The sequence below is a fragment of the Micropterus salmoides genome, unplaced genomic scaffold (assembly GCF_014851395.1).
Source record: "Micropterus salmoides isolate LMB-PRFRI ecotype aquatic unplaced genomic scaffold, ASM1485139v1 Ms_hic_scaffold_4, whole genome shotgun sequence".
NCBI classification, from domain to species: domain Eukaryota; kingdom Metazoa; phylum Chordata; class Actinopteri; order Centrarchiformes; family Centrarchidae; genus Micropterus; species Micropterus salmoides.
This window is the reverse complement of record NW_024043372.1, coordinates 14,856,149-14,881,141: the sequence shown is the minus strand read 5'-3', so window position 1 is coordinate 14,881,141 and position 24,993 is coordinate 14,856,149. Positions and strand designations below refer to the sequence as shown.

The 24,993-nt window shown below is 39.1% G+C and overlaps 1 protein-coding gene across 1 annotated transcript in view; it reads left to right on the top strand.

Annotated features, from left to right (window-relative positions):
* The window catches only part of LOC119885429 (cadherin-22-like), a 163,512-nt gene that overhangs the window by 117,458 nt on the left and 21,061 nt on the right, over positions 1 to 24,993 (top strand). Inside the window, exons 6-10 of the mRNA XM_038695468.1 lie at positions 1,807 to 1,974; positions 3,730 to 3,911; positions 5,408 to 5,664; positions 8,578 to 8,714; positions 17,973 to 18,094. Of these exons, the coding sequence (XP_038551396.1) occupies positions 1,807 to 1,974; positions 3,730 to 3,911; positions 5,408 to 5,664; positions 8,578 to 8,714; positions 17,973 to 18,094 (866 nt within the window). The remainder of the gene's footprint in view (positions 1 to 1,806; positions 1,975 to 3,729; positions 3,912 to 5,407; positions 5,665 to 8,577; positions 8,715 to 17,972; positions 18,095 to 24,993) is intronic.

The window sequence follows — 24,993 nt, the reverse complement described above, 5'->3', positions numbered from 1 at the left end:
ACTGGAACCTGGTTCCACAGGAGAGGAGCTTGATAGCTGAACGCTCTGGCTCCTAGTCTACTTTTGGAGACTCTAGGAACCGCAAGTAACCCTGCATTCTGGGAGCGCAGTGCTCTGGTGGGGTAGTAGTACTGTGAGCTCTTTAAGATAAGATGGTGCCTGACCATTAAGAGCTTTGTAGGTAAGAAGAATGATTTTAAATTCTATTCTGGATTTTACTGGAAGCCAATGCAGAGAAGCTAAGACAGGAGAAATGTGATCTCTTTTCCTGGTCCCTGTCAGAACACGTGCTGCAGCATTGTGGATCAGCTGAAGAGTCTTAATGGACTTTTTCAAGCAGCCTGATAATAAGGAATTGCAGTAATCCAGCCTAGAAGTAACAAATGCATGGACTAGTTTTTCTGCATTATTTTTAGACAGGATTTATCTGAGTTTAACATTAGAAAATTACAGGTCATCCAGATTTTAACATCCTGAAGGCACATTTGAAGTTTAGCTAACTGATGAGTTTCATCTGGTTTGATCGATAGATATAAGTAACAGCTATGTAGCTATCGTAGAGTTACCTTCACTTCACTTTTACTATTACTATTATTATTACTTCACCGTCTCCATCATGGCTATCTCTGCGCTGGCTGCTGTGTGTGCGTGTGCGCCTGCATGTGTGTGTTCGTGTTCAAGAGCCAACACAGAGCAGGAGAAGCTGCAGCCTGGTAATGAACACCATGGTTTTCAGCCCCGGGTCCATTTAACACTGCGTTTCAGTGCCCATCTAGTATCTAAATAATCATGTAAGTAGGCATATGCCTGCTCTGTTCTGTACTGGGGTTCTTTACTGCTGTTCTCTGCCTCGGGCTTTCCATGTATGCATGGATGGGCAGGGAGGTGTTCTCCCTTCCTTATGGCTTTTCCACGTATGCACGTGGAAGGGCTGAGAGTTGTGCTATGGCTTTCCCTGACGCATGTGAAAGGGCAGGGAGATCCCAGAACAGACCAAACATAACTATAATGCTGCAAATATCAGTTCTTTGATGAAAGTTGTCCTGATTGAAATAGTTTTTATGTAACTTCACAAAGGGAATGTCATATACTCTCACCCTAATATCGGCATGGGATGAATTAACATCTAACATAAACCTTTACTACCACTGGTCTGGTTTGTCATTGTTACTACAATGGTTTGTCAGTTGTTTGTTGTCATGCTGATCATGTGTCGAAATTAGGGAGTTTTACATGTTATAATAGTTCATTAAAAATAGCATGGCTTAACTCAGTCAACAGCCTGTTTTTAACTGAACACTGACCTGAATGTGCACATCAGAGCCATTGAAGTCCCTTACTCAATTTCTACATTATATCACTTTCTCTATGCCCCTCGCTTGCTCTTTTGAAATCCACTTCTCAGGTTTGATTGCAGTCTTACCCATCATGGAAAAGTTGTAATGCTGTTCTGGGTGGCTGAAGTATGCCTTCATTCTGGCCCTATATATTATTCATTTTAGTACAGCTGAACCATAAAATGGTGTATGCGCAGAGGAGCAAATATGACACAATCTCTTCCATCCAGCCAGTAGTGGTGGTGGCGAAATGGAATGCGCTGCACTTGTGTCTCCATAATACTGTGCTTAGGAGAAGTTGATATTCAAACTGAGAGGGGAAATATAGTTGGTTATTGCATAAGTGCTAAACACTAACGTAACCTTTCCATTGGCCTCACTTACTACTCCTACTCTTCCCCACTCTCTATCACTCTCTCTATCCCTATGTCTCTCTCCCTCAATCTCTCCTCTATCCCTCAATCATTAGGGATCATCATGACAGCAGTGGCAGATTTGGACCGTGAGACGCAGGATCGTTACGAGTTGGTCGTCAAGGCAACAGACATGGCAGGACAAATGGGCGGTCTCTCAGGCTCCACCACGGTGACCATAGTGATCACAGACGTTAATGACAACCCACCGCGCTTCCCACAGAGTGAGTATCTTACTTTAGACAGAGGAGGAGATGCTGAGGAGGAGAGGGGGGAAGCGGCAGAGAGAAACGAGTCAGAATTCAGAGAGGAAGGAAACATAATGAGGTGAAAGTCAAGACACAAAAACACTAAAAAGATGATATAAGACACACAGTGTAGATTGAAACATGCACCAATAAGCAATGGCAGCATCAGTTTTATAGGCCAATCAAACCTTCAGCCCATAAAAAAGTAGTTTATCAAATGTGGAGAATTGATGCGTTCCACTGCATGTTTGATCATTCTTTTTAAGATCAGAATCAATACGGCTGATTGTTCCCTCATTGAAATGTTATGGATTTATGATGGTGAGGTGGTTTTGGGGCTAAATGGCTCAGGTTCAGTGCACACATGCGCAACAGGTAGAGGTAAAAATATTTAGCTAAAAATGCAGTTTATCTCACCTCACCACACACAATAACACTTAATTCAGTAGAAAGATAGCCTTCTTTGAAGCAAACAAAGAAACAAATTTATTTTTGACATATTGCACCAACAGGAGTACATGTAACACAAAAGTGAGTGTATTTAAGGCTTCATACATTTTTCAAAGTCATATCACGAGCACCTAATATGGTGTTCTTTCCAATTACAGACATATTAACGCGCCATATGCTCCTTCTAACTGAGTAATAATTAGTTTTATGAAACAATTATACTTCCCCTTCTTGCCATTTTGCCTTCTTTTTTTGGAGTTAAACCATAACAGTATTACATTTGTTACAGCTGGAGGAACAGCATCTGACAGCCTGGTTGATTGTATTTGATATGTCTCCACACACCTTTTATTTCTGTATAAATCCTTTTTTTCATCTCAGTAAATCATATTTACCCAGTCAGAGGGATAAATCCTGCAGGACTGGAGTGTCTCCACTGTATGACATAGGGAATAGATAGAGTTTGGAAAGCAGCTTTATAAATAAGATGCAAAGCAAGATGACATACTGTATATGTAAGTAATTTGATGTTTTTACATAATTTCCCTCTCGGGAACAGTAAAGTTTTATCTTCTTACTTTTTATCTTCTCGGTAATGAACTCTGGCAGACCATTTCTTTAGTCTTTTCTGTCATTTTCAATATAACTTAGCCTTAATTGCATATTTTATCCATCTATTTACCGTACATTGTAACAGTAATATCATGTAAATTCAATGTCACTTCTAAGGGAAATAAGTAGGGCTAGTGTCAACTGTCAACCTAGTACTAACAAACATTGATTTATTCAGATGGAGGAAAATCGTTGTGTATGGACAAAAGATACATTATTTTGTACACTCCCTTTTATGTGCACACAATGACACTGAAAATATTTTCTTGAAGTCTGTATATGTTGCTGTTCTTTCATTATAATCTTGTCCCGTAATTTTTCCAAGACCTTTCTCTTCCTCTGTTCACCTTCTTTATCTTTGTTACTCTCCCACCCATTCCTCCTCCCACTTTTCTGTTTCTGCTGCCTATCCATCTCTTCGACCAATATCGTCACTTCGCACCTTCCCTTTTCCACCTATGGCCATCCATCTTTCCTCATTCTCCTTCCATCACTGGTATTTTTCCTCTTCTTCTCCATGTTACCTGTCTCTCATCCTTCTTCTTTTGTGGTGTTTTCTATACCTACAAATGTTTTTTGTCACTCCATCCCTCTGCTGCTTTGCTAAACCTAACTCTACTTGTTTTTTCTGTCCATCTGTCCACCTCTGACCCCCTCTCCATATGCCAGAGATGTACCAGTTCTCGGTGTCAGAGGGGGTGGCTGTGGGGACACCAGTTGGACGCGTCATTGCTACGGATGCAGACATGGGAGAGAACACAGATATGAGCTATCTGATCAAAGAGGGTGGGGAGCTCTTCAAGGTCTCTACTGATGTTGAGACACAGGAAGCTATAGTCTCCATCAAGAAGGTAATATAAACTTAAAGGAATGCTGTGAATGTTGTCTGTTATACCACTATTGATTTTTTTTACCAGTATACCAGCAGAAGCGCACAAACACAACATTTGGTTCAGTCCTTCTTTCCACAGCATGACACCAACGAGCTAAAGTTTATTTTCTACTTGTGTATAAATGTAAAAACACATTTTTGAGTGCATGATTGGGATTCTGTTGGCTAGAAATCAACAAGAGACTGGGCCTTTGCTGATTAGCATTCAACAAAAACTGTTATGGTTTCTTTTGGTAAAGTTAATATTGTTTGTGTCAAGCAGCTAGTCAGTAAGCTGAACAGCTCTTTGGCGCTGTTCAGACAGAGAAATTCAAGCTGCACTAAAGAGAAAGAGAGATCATTGGTCTTTGATGATTGATGATCATCGGTTGCCCACTGGGGTTTGACAAATCCTGTCAGTGCAGTGTCGCTGCAAAAGGTGAACTGTTTTCAACTTATTTTCACCTTGCACTCTGTGACAAAAAAAGAGAAAATAAATGTAGTATCTTTTCATGGACATACACAGATTTCAAAAGTGTTTCTCTTAAGTGACACACTGCTATTGTGAATGGGCCCTAATTGCAGATTGAAGATGTGACATTCAGCCATTAGCAGTGCTGTAGTTCAATGGAATGTCAACAATGGCATGCTTAATCACTCTAGCTACCACTGGTGACGTTGTGGTTAGCTGATGCTGCAGACACAACAATAACATGATAGAAACCATAAACTCGAACAAGAAGAGATACATGTACGCCGATGCATTGGCTCAGGCTGGAATCATTACTGCAACAGTCTATTATCATTCATCAGCAGTGGTGGATAAAGTATTCAGATCCTTTACTTAAGTAAAAGTACTAATACCACACTGTGGTAAAGTACTTTGTTACAAGTAAAATGTCTGCATTGAAAATGTTACTTAAGTAAATGGATGTAAGTATGATCAGGAAAATGTACTTAATGTATTAAAAGTAAAAGTACTCAATGCAGAAATTATACTATGCTATTATACTATTCATCATGAGATTATTGTTACTCATGCATTCATGTAAAGCAGGACTTTACTGTTGAAATTAGCTGGGGTAAAGCTCATTCTGAACTATTTTGTATTGACTGCAACTAACAATTAATGAATTCATCTGCTGATTATTTTCTCCATTGTTTTCTCCATTTGTCTGTAAGCTTAATTTGTAAAGTAACTACTAAAGCTGTTAGATAAATGTAAATGTGAAGTAAAAAGTACAATATTTCTCTTTGACATGTAGTGGAGTAGAAGCAGAAAGTAGCATGAAAAGAAAATACTCAAGTAAAGCAGACCTCAAATTTGTACTTAAGTAAAATACTTGAGTAAATGTACTTAGTTACTGTCCACCACTGTTCATCAGTATTGTCGCAAAACAGCTTCTGGCCATCAGTCAGTTGTGTAATGAAACTGCTCTTGAAACAGAATAAAACAGAATCTTGTTTTTATTTCAGTCGTTGGACTTCGAGACCAAACGCACACACAATGTTGTGGTGGAGGCAATCAATAAGCATGTTGACCCTCGCTTCGTGGACCTCGGGTCCTTCCGAGACCAGACCATTGTCCGAGTCAGTGTGTCAGACATAGATGAGCCACCCATCTTTCAGCCAGCAGAAGGCGCTATCATGGAAGTGCGGGAGGATGCCAAAGTAGGAGCGGAGGTTGGCGTCATCACTGCCAGGGATCCAGATGTGAAGAATAAACCTGTCAGGTACAACAAGAGATCTAACACCAACTTCCCCAAAAGAAAAATGCATCATACTGTTGAAAATGGTAGAATGCATATCAGACTTAAAGCTACTTGTTGTATCCGAAAAAAGGTTATGGCTAACTTTTACTCACGAGTTGCATGTAAACTGTTGCATAGTGAGATGAAGGTTACTTGGGTCTCTGATGGTTTTTATTATCATAAACCCTGATTGGTGTACTGTCCATGGTTAATATAGGACAATGTGTTTACACAATCATGGTCCACACTGAAAGAGATTTGGTGTAGATGCATGATTTGATTAATAATATTACATTTGCTATAAATGAAAATGTGTTGGTGGAGTTAAAAATGTGGCATAAAAAAAGTAATGAAAATGTAGAGAAAAGATTAAAACAGCGCTTAGATACTGTAGGTACGCAACTACTTTTTCGCACCAGTTGGCAGCCTGATAAAATATATCAACCAAAACATTTGCAATGAAACATTGCTGTGCAAAGATTACTGCTAAATATGATAAGCAGCATAACAAAGCAAAGTTTTGCATAGCAATGAGTACCTCAATTTTATGTGGCTTAGATGGGACACTAGCATTGTAATGTGGGCAGCCATTCCACAAGCCCACTATCATGCACTCACTACATCCTGCGTCAACTGTATATTACTTGTAGATACATTTTATTAGAACAAAATCTGTACTATGAAAAATGTGGTTTTAAAGAACTATAACTCACTCGCTGCAACAGATACATTGGTAGCTGATGGGCTTAAGGACAAAATCTTTTTTTTCTTCTTACAATTCCTCTTGACTATGGAGTGAAAGCCCAAGATAACAGTGAATGGTGGGACTTGTACAATGGATGAAGCTGTATTTTTTCTCTCAGATCACTGTGCATGATAAAAACAATATCATTTGGTAATCTTCTGTACCAAGGTCTGTGGTTTATGTCCTCAGAAGAGCAATTGCAGTGTGAGAGGGGAATGTAGATAAGGGCTAAGACAGTCTCACTGACAGAGTATACACTGACACACGCAGTGCCTGTGCAAATTACCTCGATTAAAAATGCATGAGGCTCAGAGTTCCAGGTGTAATAAAGTACAACACAATGGCAGCACTGTCGTTCACCAGCGTCTTGGCAGCCTGGAGCTGAAAGTGTGCGCTGTGTGTGCAAGCATATTTGAGTGTGTGTTTTCATGCGTGTGCATGTGTGTGTGCATGATAAGTGAATGAGTGAGTGAATAAAAGGGAGGGAGAGAGGTTGGCCAGGAGCCACCTATTGGGCAAAGTTAGCGAGCTCACGGCCTCTGGCATTAGGCAACACACCCTCTGGCATTAGGCAACACACCCTCTTTGAACTCTGCATAATCGCGTATCCTTAGTGATGAGGTTGTAGTGCAAAATATGCAAGCACTGTGGATCTGATCAGCAAAACCACCTTTCATTGATGAGAGATTCATTCTGCTACAATAGAAAAACAAGCTGCAAGGAGTGGTTTCATCACTACTCATGCGACAACTAAAACAAATAAAGTCTGGCAAGGAGTCAACCAGGTTATCAAACAACTGGCAGACTACTTAGATGCAATTAAAAACTCTAAATATGCTTTTAGATACAAAACAAACCAAATAAAACAATTATTGCCTATAATAATTGGGATGCGGAAGTTTGTGTTTTGTAATGCAGACAAATTGGTTTGGACAGGAAGGGGTTTTGGATTCTGATGGTGTTTATGTGCAAAGGGATTGATAAGATTGCTAAAACTAGGGCGATGATGTCTCCCCACTCCATCCCACAAAAACTGACATGTACTCGAAACCAAAGGTTATTTTTTGTTGTGTTCTTTTGAATAATAATCATGGTACGTGTGTGGGGAGACTAAGACGGACAAAAACAATTCAGAGGTTCTTATTTATTTTGGACTATCTTGCTGTCAAATCTGTCATCTGAATCCAATTTCTAAGAAACAAAGAAAGATGCAATGATACATTGTGCAGCACTATTTGAGGTATGGTAAAGGGGGGAGAAATCCAATCAATCAAATGTTTGTACTGCAAATGTCAATGGCAGGTGTGTATCCTGCCAAATCTAATCACTGCATAGATGTAACAGGGCTGTACAGTGACAGATACATAAAAGCACATACACATACATGTAGGCCGTACGATTGTCTGCGTGGTAGTGTGTAACTTCAATTCAGTATCTTAAACACTGAGTGGTTCACCGCCATGGTATCGTGAATTAAGTACACACGCAAAAGCAATTCTACACCCACCACAGTTTTATGAATTAATCCATGATGAGAAACCATTTTAATCCATTTGTTGTTCTTTATATCACATCAGTTATATAGCATATACTTCTCTTCTTTTGACATTATGTTTTATATCTACAACAAGTAACCATCATTCTCATGGGACCTGGGAAAATGATATTATAATGCCCATACTACTTTATAAGGGTTTATGTGGGCATGAGTAAGCTAGGCAGCTGTGTGTGTGTGTGTGTGTGTGTGTGTGTGTGTGTGTCATGGTGGGGGGGGGGGGGGGGTTAAGAACAAAGAAACCTTTCAGCAGATTTTTGTTGACTCAACATTCTTTTCAGAGCACCAAGTACCCCCAAAAAGGAAAGAAGCATTTGTGGTTTTTCTAGAGTGCACAATGAAAATTTAATGTTTATTTTCTTACTCTGAATAGGCAACGAGAGTCACTATATGGCCGCTTGCAGTTAAAGGACACAATGTTATTAGGGTCACAGCATCTGCAAGTCTCATGTAAAGGCCTTTAAAATATAATTACTTTAACCCTGGTTTCTTCTGTATAAGTTGTAATTGTAATTATTCAGTGTGCCCCAAAGTCAACCTTGCTTGTTAAGCTCTTAAAAAAAAACTATACCATTTTTTGTTTTTTTTGTTACAGGTTCTCCATCGATCGGACAACAGACCAGGAGATGATCTTCCATATCAATCCTGTTTCGGGTGCCATCACACTAGGCAAGATTCTGGACCGAGAGACCGCAGGCTGGCACAATATAACTGTGAAGGCTGTAGAAGCAGGTACAATGCTTCCCATTTCAAATTGAGCTTCTCATAAACAGGATTTGTACATCTTCATACTGCTATTATTTATTATCTAGTGACATGTTCAGTTTGCCAACATTCCTGAAAGTTGATAAAACTACTGTAAAATCCTTTTTAACAAGTACCAGATACCATCTGAGCCAAAATGAATGAATAAGCAAGAAACACGACATTTAGATAACAACAATATACATAATAGCAATGAAATTAAAAAATAAAAAATCTTTCACAAACAGTTAATCAAGCAGCCATTTATGCCTCCTTCTCATATCACTGGCAAAACTAACGAAACAATAACAAAACTTAGATGAGGGCAGCTAAAATTGCTCTAAAAGAGAACACTTCCATGGATCAGTTTGTGGCCAGTGATGGAGACTGTACAAGTTGAATTAGCAGTCCACCATTTGCTGACTCCCACTAGGGGTGATAAGGGGTGACAGACAACCTCAAATGGCCGTGCATCATTAGCTACCAAAGCGTTTGGCACATTTTTAGCAGCAGAGTGTTGTGGCGTTTAGCTTTGAGAAAGACAGGGAATAGGAAAGTAATTTACAGCGGAAGAACAGCACTTATATGGACTCAAGAGTTTGTTGAAAAATAAAAATGATCATCTGAGAACAAGATACAGTGTGATGGAATGAAATGGATTAATAAGTAATAAATAAAAATGCCAACATCAGTAACTGTAAGTAGAAAAAAATATACTTTTTTCTGCATTTAATGGAATTTGTGTAAGATGTAGTTTTACATACTGCAGCATCCGCTGGTGCTTGTTTCTCTTGTGGATGAAAAATATATCTTTACTGTATGTTGTTTAGCATCACAGGCAACCTGCACTGAGCTGGTTTTCATGTTCTGCTAGTCCATCAAGGACTAGCACAACATATGAAAAGGACACGGTCTTTGGTGGTAGCCCCCACAGTTGAAGTAACTTTTCTGATACCAGGGTGAAAATAGAGGCATCATGTTATCGCTTATCTTAGAGCTGACAAACACATCATCACTGACAATGAAGGAAGACCTTGTATTTTTTCATCTCATCGGGTCCTTTTGTCATTGCAAAGAAAATGAAGAATGTAATATCTTGGGGGAGCTGGGAAGTTATTACTCTACCATTAGAATTAAACTTGAGAAAGGAGGAGGCCTGATACTCCCCACTTTTTCAATCTCATACAGATGAAGTGATTTTGGGATTGCAGTGAAAGCAGAGGAGATTGCATTCTGCATCTTACTGGTATCCAACATCGCACACAAGGAGGAAGAAGAAAACAATGCACATAAACAAAGCTGATTTTAAAATTTCTTCATATTTGCTCCTCTCTCACATAGCCTCAGACTGAGATTACTCCAATAATCAATACAGCCTAAACTGAATAGTAAGCAGTCTCATCCAACACAAACATTAAGACAAAATTAGACTAGAGTATTTTTTTTCAAGCTGTAATTCCCAGAGCAATTTTGGCGCTTTTGTGCTCTACCTCTTTGTGCTTGGCATTATGTCATAGGCACATTTTAATGTTAATTGAACATTTAAAGTGGCCCTAACCCTTCCAATATCAGACATAAACACATGCCTGCAGTTGATAGATAAAGCCTCTCACATTGCCTTCCAAGGAAACATCCGGACAGACAGAGTCAGTGGTCAACGCCATCGGAATTCGCATCCAGAATGTTTCTTTATCGCCTTTTAACTCACATAGTCCTGAGAGCTGTAGACGCAGGAGACAGAAAGAAAAAAAAGGAGGACATATAAAGAAAAAAAAGCCACAAGACAGACTGGAACAGAGAGGGGATGGGACTTTTGAAACAACTAGCAAGAGTAATTTAAGAAAGGACTTCATTTTCTCCATAACAATTTCGTTCTTCCCTTCCTCTGCTCATTAAGACTTGAGAGCCACAAGGTCAACTTGTCTGAGGACATTGTTAAAACTAGAATTTTGTGTCACCACCCTTAATTATTCCCCAAGTCCATTACTGACCTTTGAACTATTGTATTGCCACTGTATCAGTATTGGACAAGTGACAACAGCTTTCTGACAGCGCTTGGAGCCTGTGCCCTAGGATCAACCACGGCTACAGAACTCTGAGAAACACACTAAATGTCAATTACTGCACACGTGTCCGTGGATCAAGTAAAGATGTTTCAGTTCAAGTGCAACTGTGAGAAGACTGCACTGTGATGATACCCCACCAATCAAACATAAATATACACACTCTTCGAATTCACCCAATTAAAAGTAGCACCTGCTACCATCTCTTCCTGCAGACATTGTCACTGTAAAAGAGGAAACAACCTCTCATCTGTATAGCACTTGTCTCCCTTCCAAAGAACACAGAACCTCCTGAGTACAGGAGGAGCATTTAACTGCACTGTCACTAGCTGGCGTACTACCTGACAGTCTTCTCCATAGAAACATATCAGGGTAAGTTAGAGTGACATATAATTTTCGAGAACTGATAGCAAGTACGATATCACTGTGCAAAACTGCTTTTTTACCCAGACAGGTAGGTGGGGAAAAAAGAGCATCACCCCGAGGGCAAAAAGATACCGAAGTAGCTGGAAAGTCTTTATCTCTTGCACTGTTGCAGGGAGGAGACATTTTCTACAGCATAACTTTTTCCACTTGTCTGACACACAAATGCACACTGTTTGATTTTTATGGCATTAGAACATTTTTCTATCTGACTCCAAATGAATCACACACTTGTTTCATTGTGAAGGGAGATAAGTGTCTCTTTTAAGTCTAAGTTGGAAAATGCAAAACAAAAATTGATCTAAAGAGCATTGTCCTACTTGAGTCAAAATTAGATTAAATTTGTAGTACAGAACATGGGATGTTATTTATTTATTCGTTTTTTTATAGTATACCATCCTTGTGGTCCACTTAAATATGTGTGTTGTACTATTCCCCCAAACCACTACAAAGCTGAGTAGTAAGTGCCGTGGTCAAGTGTGCCAGTGCAAGTGGACCAGTGTACTCACTCGCTCTTGACAGACTCCCTGGTGATCATTCCCAGGTGGCTCTGGAGTTCACAAAATTCATGCTTAAGTAGTCAACAGCTTCTTATTCCTCCCTGTCTCTCACCTCCACTGCTACCTCAACAACCTGGCTTGACTAGACAGTGACACAGGAAGAGAGGGAGAGATTATTATGCATCTTTATCAAGGGAATAATAATAATTTAAATAATATTATGATTTGATATGGACCAGTATCATATTTTGCTAACAAAGAGAAAACTATTCTATTAGACAAATATGAAAAAGTTAAACACATTATCCAGGTTAAAAGCAATATAGTTGCCAAATGCAAGAAGACAGAAAATCGGCAACTGTGTGAATGTATGAATTAACAGGCTTATAATATCACAGCCACATAATTAGGGCAATGGTAGATCTGACTATAATGACATTTGTGTATTCCATTAAAGTAATGCGTTGCTTATATGTATTCTCATGGCGTGCAGCGGCTGTTTCGGTGTCTCGACATTAAAATGAATGATGCCCTGAATAGGTAGTCGTTTCAACTCACTTTAAGAACTTCTTATGACTTTAAAATAATCAGATTTATTTATTTAACACACTTAAAAATTTTCCAAACATTATTCTAACTTAACTTCATAAATAAACAAAATGAAAAATCCATTCATGCCATAAAAAGTGCTCAAACTGTGGTTGAAAGATTGTATCTCAACCACACCTTCAGTTCCAAACTCACCCGCATTACCTGCGGCCAGATAGCAAAAGTTAGGTGGTATATGACCAGTCTCTACAATATGAGAAACAAATGCAACCTAAAATTCTTATTAAACTTAAATTCAATACCAAAATATATGATCACAATATTTAGCCTAAAAAAATCAAGCCATTTCTTTTAACAGTTGCAACAGAATGAAACAGACTTGGAAACAAATAAAAAAATCAATATAAACATGTTTCAAAGCAGTAAGTAATCATACTTTCATACCTTAAGAGTTCAAGGATTTTAGTACTTCAATCTCTGTTGTAGGATGACACAAAAAATAAAATGAACCAACAAGCTTTGGCCCTTGCTTTATGGGACAGTTGTTAGCAATTAAAAAAGTAGATATGCAGTACTGTGCAAAAAATTTAGCCAGCCTTTTAATCAGCCAGGTCACACACTCTGGTCCCTGATTACACATAATTATGTCTCCCAGTGGTGGACTGGTAATCTAGCATTCTAGCATACCTTGGGGGGTATGACCAGCCACCAAGGTGCGTTATTCATATGCCAGATTACCAGTACACCACTAGGAGACATAATAAAGTGTAATCAGGAGCCAGAGTTTGTGACCTGGCTGATGTGTACTTTTGGTCTGTCCCGTTATATAATCAATCACTTGTCCTTACTGTCAGTGTAGTCGCTGGAGAGGAGGAAATGTTGAATATTCAAATAACAGTAGTTTTCTTTGCACATTTGGTAGGGTGACATAATTAATTTTTAAAATAGTTGTCATGCATAATATATAGAGTGCTTGAAATTTCTGGCACTCAAGGCCACAGAGTTGCTCAGTTGTATCAGTCTCAGAATATTGTAAAGATGAATGGTTACATAGACGTGCCACTGTCATCAGAGTTATCTAGATTTTGTTGCTTATTGTGTACCGATGTGCTTTATAGAGTAGTAGCCTTCACTGGGGATGAATATGAATCAAACTTTCTGTTGCTTCATCATCTGTCCATTTATGATTTATGATTCACACCCCACACAGTGAATTTTGATAAAACACATAGACTTGATGTATCTACCACTGGTGTACAGCATGTTATTATTATTATTACACTAATTAGCATTAATCATTTGACTGTTTGACTGAAACTGGACATCTCGTGACTGTGTCGCAGTATAATTATAAATTGATTGGTCAAGATGATTGCTGTTAGTTAAAGGTGACATGTTGACTCATTTTAACCACTAACATGATGTTACAATAATATGTCCTATATTGTAATATTTTGTCGATCATAGAAAAGGTGCCAAAGATGCTGTAAAATAATGAGGTGGCATGTAGGGGTCAGTTTATTTGTATGTGTGTCTGTGTGCATTTTATTGTTTGACATTGTTAGTCCTGTGGTACTAGTTGGCAATAGTTGGCTTCTAGCTAGCATGTCAAAGTCAGAACAAATATTCACCATTAAAGTTGGACAGAGTCCTCATTCAGATTATATGCAAAAACACCAGTGAACTGATAAAAGCAACAATATTTTTTCAATAACTAACTTAATGTCAGTGTTTGCATAGAATGTCTCTTCCGGAGGGATGTGAAATATCTTCACATGACAGCGTTTGAAGAGTTAAGAGTCTAAACTCGTATTGCACCTCATTTCCAAGACCAAAAAAGTACCACATCAATTGGATGATTCACAATTTTCAGTCACCAGGAGAGGTGTGTTGGCAGAGACACTATGAGTTTATGATTACCGTCAGTTTTTTCTGTTTTCAAACAAACAAATGTTGAAGATTTCTCTTTTTGGAAAGGGCAACTCTGGCACCATTACCTAGTTCTATAAGAGTGATATCGACTAAACAGTGTTGTATTACACTGTGAGGTGTCTTGACATCAGTGAACAAAAAGGCATCAAGTGCCAAGGAGATTTGTTGAGGAGAGTGTTTCTGCCTGAATGGTCAAAATGTACTAAACTGTACTCTCACTGACCTTGTAACACATTCATTCAAGAGGTCATTGTTTTAGCATTAACATAAAACCTTCTGTGTGGAATTTGCATGTTCTTCCTGTGTCTGCATGGGTTCTCTCCGAGTGCTCTGGCTTCCTCCCACCATCCAAAGACATGCAGTTTAATAGGTTAATTGGTGACTCTAAATTGCCCTTAGGAGTGTGAGTGTGAGTGGTTGTTCGTTTCTATGTGCACTGCGATGGACTGGCGACCTGTCCAGGGTGTACCCCGCCTCTAGCCCTATGCCAGCAAGGATTGGCTTCAGCTTCCTGTGACCCTGCACGGATGAGCGTGTATAGAAGATGACTGACTGACAAAACTTAATCACGTCACATTGTTAGCCCACAACAACGCATTCCAAGGAATATAAATCTGGATATAATTGAATAAAAAAAATCATCAAGAAACATTTCCCTCATAAAAAATGTCAGTCACCTGCTTTTGTGATATTTATGAAGCATTTATTATTTAGTATGTTTTATATAGCGTTTACACTGAGCATGTCTCTTGGTTGCTTGGGTTGATTAGTGTCTTATCTCGCAAGCTGTCTCGCTGATTTTGTATCGCATATTATGGTTCATGTTAAAGTAGAATTAAACAAAGTTGTCTGTGCTCAGTTGGTGTTTAGATGGAAAGGCTAATTGGGATTTTGGCTGGATAATGTAATAGAAATGAGTGGCAGACACTGCATATGAGAAACAATACCTGAATCTGTTGGCTTTTGTAAAAACGGGGGACACTGGTGAATCTGTGTAATACTGGAACTATGCAACTGAAGAAAAATGACCGTAATACTTTGCAGCCTCTGTGCCTAAGTTGCCGGGCCTCTGGCTCACTAAAGAGACCAGACGCAGACACCGTTAAGAACATTTCTATCCTCATTTCCCCCTCCTGACAAAAGTGACATTTTAAACCAAACTGTTTCCTCCAGCAAAGAGATGAACCATTTGGTCACAAGGAGCATGACACACACACACATGCGGGCAAACACATGCATGCAAAGACATGTGCACACACTCTCACATCCTTTATCTGTCCTCCCTGAAGTTATGTCAGTATAATTCACTGCCTGAGAGATCTATTATGCAGTCATTCTGAAAGATTCGCAACAGCTGGTGAGTGCCGCACAGATGCAGAGCATGCCAATAATCTGTTGAAATCCTTTTATTCTTCGTCTCTATCTGCAGACAGATTTAGAACAGCGCCACTTGGTCCAGATGAATGAACCTGTCTCACTGAATAACTCTTTCTCCCCATGGAGGGAGTTTGGGGTGGGTAGAGGCGGGGCATTCTCACATAGTTTCATCTGTTTTCAATTCTTGGAATTGAAATGTAAAATGTGTAACATCTGATGATTGCTGGTTTTCATTCTGGCACAGCGGGGACAGCAGCATAATGTGAAGACGAAATTATGAGAAGAGAGGCGATATCTAGCACTGGTGGAGCTCTCTGTGCATTTATGTTCTTGCTGCTCTGACAAAAAGCAGTCAATTAAAACCCTGCATTGATGTGAGGATTATGCTATTAGTTGAGACCAGCATTCTCATTAGCTGCTGTGCCACTGTTATGCAGAACTGCGTGGTGAGATGGTGGGAGAGAGTTTGAGAATTTGTCTGCAAAAGTCTGTTGATTATAGGTTTGTCTGGCTGTCTTTGGTAAACCTGTATTTTTTCTTCTATATGGCTTGGGGCCCACCTGCCATTTCTGTCATTTGCCCTGAGCATAGATGGAAGAAAGTTTAAGACACAGTGCCTCTGCGTTCACCCGTACTTTTTGAGGCCTAAAGTTTACCCTTCACATCATCTTGTGAGTGTGGACATTTATCAGTTAAAGCAAACATTTCACTTAAAGACTTTATGTCTTCACTATAAACAATAATTTAAAAAATTGTTGTGAAGACACATTAGAGGAGAAGTGACTATTGCGAACGTAGATCAAAATGTTAATTTAGTGTTTACAATTACAGCACATGCATCAGTAATATTACACTGAAGGTACTGACGGTAATTGCACTTAACTATAGTTACATAATTACAAAAATGTAAATTTATTCAGTGGAGCGCATTTTACAGCAAGGTTTTATGTGTGTATATGTTTATTTCCACCACTGCGTAATGTAGCTACGTTACATTTTCTGTAGAGTTCATGAACTGGATTGGTGACAGCTATGTAAAGTGTTTTATTCATAAGTTATGTACTCTAATTAACCAGGATATCCAGACCAGCACTTGAAGCAACCAGATCAGTCATTTGACACAGACATAATGTTCTCTCTCTTTCTCTTTCCATTTCTCTCTAACTCACCTCTCACATACCCACATGCACACCAGGGGCTTCATGCTCCCTTCTGTACTGTACATAGAGTTTTACCAAGTAAAATGGTAACTCCATCAAACATTGTCATATGATTAAAAATGGGAATTAAGATTCATGGGGAAGTCGAGTTAATTTGAAATGGGTTTTGATTGTACTAATTATATAATCTTCTCCATTCCCACTTTTACATTCTGGCCCATTAAGAAAAACGTCTTGAGAGTGCATTGTGGTGTTATTTCTTGTGTTTTATCTATGACATGAGAAATAAAATTACATCACAACATTTGCAATTTTGTCAAAGGCATTCATTTGTCATTACTATTGTGCTGAGAGGTATGCCTCTTGCACTCAGACTATTAAACAGCTAAATACTATAGTGTCATTATCAGATAGTGAGGACCTAGAGACAAAAATGGAATCTTTGGTACCATTTTCTTGTCACTCACTGGAGCCAGAAAGTGTAATGGGGGCAATTTGAGGAGGCATTAGATTAAAATCCTTCAGCACTTAGCCACACAGCCAAACCAACTACCTGTTTCCTTGTGAAAATTACATCCATCTGAGTCTTGTCTTACTCATACTGAAGACAGACAAGTAGAACATTAAGGTTTTTGCCGCTGGAATGTTATACATTGTCTATTCCAGCCTCTTGTGGCAAAATCATCATGTCAGCAGCACGTCAGCAGCAGCTGCAGCCCTCTGTCAATGTCTACACTGGGTCTGTTCAGCCAAAGGACTGCTGTGTGGTCAGTTGCATTTTGGCAGCATTAACAGCCCAGTACACAATCCCTGTAGTTACACACATCAATCTGAAGAAAATGGTGTTGCAGTACATGTGTTAAGCGCAAGTGCAACACGGGGTGTTATGCCGCCTGTGAGGACAGCTTTATTGATAAAGTAAAAGTGTATCTGTACCGTCAGATGCTGTCAAGACGGACGACTGAAAACTGTGACTGATACGCCTCCGGTGTAGACAGCCTGTTAACTGAGAAACACTCCAACCTCAGTCATTCAGTTTCCAGGCACTGGTGTTATGTGAGGCGATCTTACTTTATCCAAACATTATGCTCATTGTGATTTGCTTAACACAGTCAGTCACATATTTTGTTGTTGCAAATGCAGCTAGAATGTCATGCAGAGATATCTGCCACAGCACTTTACACTATTAAAATGTGTCTAGATGGATGTCGTTGATATGGTTTTCATTCTGTCTCTCTGTAGATAACCACACCATGGTGTCTCACTCAGCAGTGAGTATTCGGATTCTGGATGTAAATGACAATCCTCCTGAACTGGCCACACCATATGAAGCCTCAATATGTGAAGATGCCAAACCAGACCAGGTGAGATTTTCTTGATTCAATATTTAAATAAGATAACTGTTTTTTTTCACAATAAGTATTTAATCTGTTCATGACTAAAGTGAAAATGAGATGGACAAAACTCATTCATGATTTCTGTTTGCTCAGCAACAGGTTAAAGATGAATGTTGTGCTGATCAAGTTACTGTAGCTTCACAGACGGACACTCCATTTCATTAGTGGCAGGAGTTTAGGCACTTGAAAACCAAGGCAATAATATATTACATTAACATTATAGGAAAAAAATAATTTTAACAGTGCCACGAAGAAACTTTCTACTTGTGGGTAATTCAGTTTGGAAGGCATAACCAAAAACGCATACAATATTGAACACAACTTAGGCTGGACACGTTAATGCATTATTATCGCATTAACTCATTAATGCATTAATGCTGATTAGCATCGGGGAAGATGTCGGTCTTAGGAACGTTCTTAAAATCACAACGTAGTCGCTTGGCCCTGCGGGGTTGCTCTTTGCTCAGACAAGAGACAAGCGCTCCACGAGTAAACGGCAGGCGCTCTATGCTAGCTGTGGGCTACACAGCTGTAGCCTATTTAACTTAAGTTAAAATTATAGGTTAATGTTACATAACTTTCCCTCCTGTTGATGTAAACAGTAATAGATTCTGGAAACTCACAAACAGTGAGGATCAGTCTCTCTTCCAATGATTTGTGCTCCGCGTCGCGTACAAAAAGTTCAAGACCATTCAACTTCGGCAGCAGGCGGGCATGAGGCCAGCACTTCACCTCACTCTAACTAGGACACTTGCTATTGAACATAGACTGCTTATGCACATGTTATTGCACTTTTGTTTATCTAGCAGTACATTTAACTTAAAAGTGGGCAATACACTACTTTAGAATTCATTATTCAATTTTGCGCATAGCTATGTGATTAATCGCAGAAAATCACACGATTAATCACGATTGAAAAATGTTATCGTTGCCCAGCACTAAACACGACACATTTTTTGGTGTTCAAAACCCAAAGCTCTTATTGAGGTGAAGTGAGCTGAAGTGCACTCTGTGGGTAATATATCGGAACATCAATGATTTTGGATTATACACATAAATCACAATACCACTTTAGGAAGAAGTATGTGATTATGTGATTACTATTCTTAATTGTCACTAGTCTCTATTTCATAAAGCCATGTTTATAGAAGTGGTTTATCTTACCCCTACTCAGGCAGGCAGTCTCCCCTGAAAATACTGTTAGACAGAAGAACTGTTTGGATCAACATCAATGATACTGAGAACCAATGTCCTGTGTTCTGTGACCTCATTTGATTTAGACTAAATTGGTGAGTCACAAATAGCAGCATGGTCTCTGGCTTCACATATCCCAATGTTGAGAGATTCATTCTCGGCCTTGGGAACACATACAGTATGTGTGATAGAATATTTTAAATTCAAGGTTAACATACTGGCTTTTTTCAGACCTTTCAACCATATACCAGAGCCTTCTTCATGATGTCACCTGAGCAAGTTCCACTTGCTGAAGAAGGCTCTAGCATATGGTCAAAAGCTTCAGAAAAAGCCAGTAAGTCAACCCTGAGTTGGGAACATTTTATCACAGATATTTCTGTATTGATTTGTTGTCCCAGTCGTTTGCACCAGCCAGTGTCTTGTCTTTCTATAACTGCCTTATTATTTCCATAATACTGGTTTGGATCGTTTTCAATTGCACACTATTATCTCTCTGACACTTCAAACCGAAGGCAATTTATAACTCAGCTTTTGGGAAAAGGCACCATTTCCCAAAAAGTGTCAGAAAGAGAGCTAGAAACAAACTGTAATCCAAATAATATATTTATTTTCTCTGTTTTTTCATGCTGGATGCAGATTAAAAGTCAGTAGGATTAATATTGATTTCAATATTGGATTTCTGTCTATGTCAGCAATGTGGTTGTTTAAACAAAATACATCTGGGGAATTCACATTAGAATGGATACACAGTTTATATGACATTTCTGCGTGCCATTTAAAAAGTTCTTCATGAAAGACATCAATCATCAGTTATTTTTACTGCTACAAAAGCATCCCAGAGAAATGCAGTTCTACTTATCCTGGTACGTATTTTATTGTTAAACTATGCCACAAAAACAGTGATACAGCACTTTGCACAGATTAACACTAATTCCTAAATGGCAAACAGGTGACAACATTCAATTCCAGAATAATTTTATGTACATCATTACAAGCACCAATCAAACAGTGGGAGTCTGAAAAATCAAGACAAAAAGTCAATACCATGGTTATTTCCAATCCAATAGAAGGCCCAATCTTTCCACTGATCACCATTAAAAATGGACAAAGTCATTAGGGTGTTTTATTCTCCTTACATAGTCAACAGGCCCTGGGCCGAGTTAGACCCAATTATCATGTGTAGAGCAAAGGAATAATTAAAAAAGCAAGGCTTTAAAGTGGGGCCTCCACGCTGGAAGCTGCATTTACATGAGTAATGAGGCTTAGGCCTCTCCTCCCCTTGATCCACAGACTCTTAACCACTTATAGCCCCCCTGTGCCTCTGCAAAGGCACCCGCCTGCGCCTTTCTAGAACATTGTCTGGTCTGATCTCCCTCACTCCCACCTCGCTCCATCTCCCATCTGCGAGAGCCCACATTAACCTTCAGCTCCTAATCACACAGAGATGATTAGTCTTCCAGCAAAAAGATCATTGCTGGCTCCCAGCATTGTAAAGGAAAAGGTTTTTATTGAAGAGAAATGCAGTGAAATATTTCACACTGTAATTAAAAACCAAAGAAAGGGATTGGACATTGTATCACTTTAGCTATTTCTATGTCTGTCTGAATGTCTATGTTTTTTCTGTATTTATGTCTTATCTAGAAGGAGCGGACAAATGACAGGCAATATCTGACAATTTCTGTTCATTTTCATTCATTTCTTTCCTCTCAGTTTTTGAATCTCTCTTTTTGTATGGTGTTGTGGAGAGCCCTGCAGGAGTCGGCTTCTGAGATTGAATGAAAATGTGTTAGCCTTGGGTCAAAGGCTTTCTAACGCTCATTTTCAGCCTCAGGGGTAACCACTGGGGGGCACGGGGGAAACAATTTTCTCCTCCATGTTATTTTCAGAATAATATAAAAAACTGGTTTCCACTAGTTGTTGTCAGTCACTGCATCTTTACCTTTGAAAAATGGAGTTAGTATTGTGAAGGAAATGTTTTGGGCCCGGGGATTTTCTGTGTCTACCCTGGTGCTGAGAGCAGTTGTATGATTTTCTTTTCTGATTAATGGCAAGGATAGAGCCTTTCTATTGTTGGCCTTCCAGCTCAGAGAGGGAAGTGAATGAGTAAATCAACTGACTAATGAATAACTCATATATCATACATACTTCTCTACTAAAGGGGGACCAATAAAAGTTTAGGTAATGACAGGGTGTATAAGGCTGAACCAAAAAAAATAGCTTTGCAAGCAGAAGTCTAATTCACAATACTCTAAGCAAATCAGCGGCGCTGGCACTCGTCCCTTCTCTCATACCCTTTGGTCTCTTGAGAGGTAATCGACTTGTTTGGCAACTGTCCGATCAGAGCAATTTGGCCACATCAAAGCTAGCGCTTGCTCTGTTTCTTTTATTTGTGTCTTGTCGAAGGAACACCAACACGCTGTTCTTTGTGAAATGACATGAGGCAGACGTCATATACATGCACTGTAGGTCCAGGCATTTGGATCAAAGAAGATATATACTTCTCTTCATTCTGCCACTGCAGCACGGAGTGGCTTTCTGCCACTAACTCACACACCTGCAAGGGCACACACAAGCAAATATACTGATCAAGGTTTAATTTTGCCATTATGCTATTATTTATAAACAAAATTACATAAATGCATGCATAGTCATACTTTTGACTTCATGATACATACAGTAGGGGCAGAAGTCGACACTAGATAGGCATGTATTTAGGTTTGTCACGAGGCAGCATGTCAACAATGCCAGCCTAATTCATGATCTGTTGTTAGCTGTTGTACATTCTCTCTTTATTGAATCATACAATACATTTACAGTTTCAGCACAACTTATTTTATTATAATCAGAAATATATTTGAGTAGTCCACATAAACTGGACTGTGCCATTGCCAGGCTTCAATACAGGCCTGGTGTAAAATCACCAAGTGTACATTTCAAACTCAAATTAGGGTAAAGCAGAGGATAAAGCCAATGTCCTATCCCACTGAAAGAACATCTTCAATCAACATTTCACAAATATATGAATATAATTATTGTCAGTGCCCAGCCTTGTATAGAACCGTGTTCATTAGGTGTTTGGGATAAAACTAATAATGTTCAAGAATGTGACATTAAATCTTATCTCATTGTCTTTTTATCTGAAAGCAGGTCTGTTGGTCTATACACTAGCAGTGACAAACCGCATGATGAAGACAGAGACTGCAACTGAAAAATTTACATTTGGACCTGTTTCTGAGATTCTAAGATTTTGTACGGTGTTCTCTTACCTTAAAATATAAATTCAGGGGTCAAAATGGGAGGTCTCTATTGAAGCAGAGGCCTGTTGCCTGATATGTTGAAGCACTTTGATGTCTGCTGCTTCCCAGGATGCACTTATTTATTCAGTAAAATAAGCTGCCAAAGGAGGAGCCCAGAGATATAACCATCAGCCAGCAGATGTTTGCATGTAAAATGAGCTTCAATTTTGTTTCAGCTCCCCAGAATGTTGTTAATCAATTTTGAAACTTGGACAGGGCAGCAGCTCTTGGAAATAGGCATAATTAAGTACATTCTTCTTTCACCTGGAATAGACGTAAAATGCTAGCGAGCTGCCCTTCTTTTCTATTATGCATGTGCCTTCGGACCCAGAGAACACGCACTTTGCTTAGTTAATCTGGCCTCTGTGAAAAGGAAATCTGAAGTTCAGAATGGTTATGGCTGCTTTGTTCAGTGTCTAGCCTGTTTCATCTTCTTTATTGGTCTGCTACACTGGCAGAATTTATTAGAGCAAACATAACACCTGTGATTTTTGTCCAATTGCATGGCATGAGATTCAAAACGTTTCACAGAAGAGTGGTCTTTTAGTTCTGTGTTGAAATTGCAAACCAGCTAAAACCCACTTGAGGCATTATGACTATCACTTAATTGATAGCAGGACTTGATGGCTAATTATAAGTAAACTTATTTACTTTATAGCTAAGTCATTTAATCACGCTGTCAACGGAAGAACAAGGCATATACCATACTGTACACTGTGTGGTGTTCTTTCTGTGAAAACACAAGTTAGCACGTCATGTGTTTGTGTTATTTTATATGTTATTGTTCTTTGTGTGTTTGTGTGTAAATATTGCATCGTGGGGGCATAAAATTGTTTTCACAGTGACATTGTTTGGACTGACCTCTCATCTGCATACAAAGAACCTTTCACTACATAACCATCAATGCATTCATCTTGTCTGCCTGTCTGTTTGTCTGTCTCAGCAGAATCTGCTTGCTTTCTGTTTACCACAAATTATATAATAAACACAATCATACATGGCTGTCCCTGCAGAGACGCAGGCTGCAATGAAATAAAGACATGCATGCACACACCCACACACATGCTGTGTACACACAGCGTTCACTGTCACACTCTTAATATGTCAGATCAACCCCCGGTTTACTAAGGTAATGAGGAGCGTTCCATTGTCTCCTGTTGTGTGCTGTGTTATCACCCAGTCTCGTTCGTGGCGTGTCAGCTCCTTGGCTCAGGTCTAGCTTTCGGTGGAACCACAGAGAAAATCAGATTAACCTAAGCCTTTTAACCGCGGTTGGGTTTGATCCCATTTGAGAGTTGGCAACACAACCTATTTTGTTTGTATTTAGAGGGAAAATGCATGTGGAGGGAGGGGGAGGGGGAGGGGTTGGCTGAGAAGTAAATAAAAAATGGGTGACACAGGCTAAGCAGCTTTTGCTTGGGGAAACAGTTCAAGCCAGAGCCATGACACAAAGTGTTAAATAGCTTCTCACCTTTGATTTACACGGCCTTCTAAGGTCTTATGCAGATCGATGTTCAGGGATGGAGAGAGAAAGCAGAATAAGTCACTTCACAGTGAAACAGAATGCAAGAGCGAAATGCAAGGAAAAAAGGCACATGGTAAATACAGATTGGATTCATGTTATAATGTAAAACACATGTGCTCAACCATGCCAAAAAGAAATGCATTCATAATCATTTTCTAGAGTATCAGTTACAGGTTCAGCTGCACAGTAAATGTATTTATATCCACCTCTTTAATGTGTTTCATTTTAGAAATGCTATAAATTCAAAACAAAGCCAAAATACTGCAAATGTTTTTTTTCTGTTCAGATTTTTCCGTGTCTTTGGAATGTACTCAGGATTTGTCTGGAAGGAGTTCTTGTCTAATTAGCAATCATTGCGTAAAGCAAGGCAAAGAACCAGCATCCTACTGTTCTTTGCTTTGGCCCTCAAACTACTGTTCGCACCACAAACACACACGTGCACACACACACGCACGCACACATGCACGCACACTAACTGCTATGCTTTTGAGGACCTTCATCAACTGGAATGTATTCTCTAGCCCTATAAACTAACTCAGGCCTTACCTTAAGGGCCTTAATCCTCAAACAACCCTTTCAGGAAGGACTGAGAATGCCACTTTACAAACTGGACCTCACTTTCAAGATATAAAAAGGAAATTTAAAGTGTGCTGATTCACAATAAGCATCTTTCCGAGTTTTTAAAACTTGAGCACAATTTGAGCTAAACATGTAACATGACATAAGACAAACCCTGTGTCTATTGCTTTTCTATTGTTAATACAGCTTTAATAAAAATCAATTATTCCTTAAAACTGTTTCTCTCTCATACACTTTGAGTCAAGACTTGAGTCAGTCAGAAGAAAGATTTT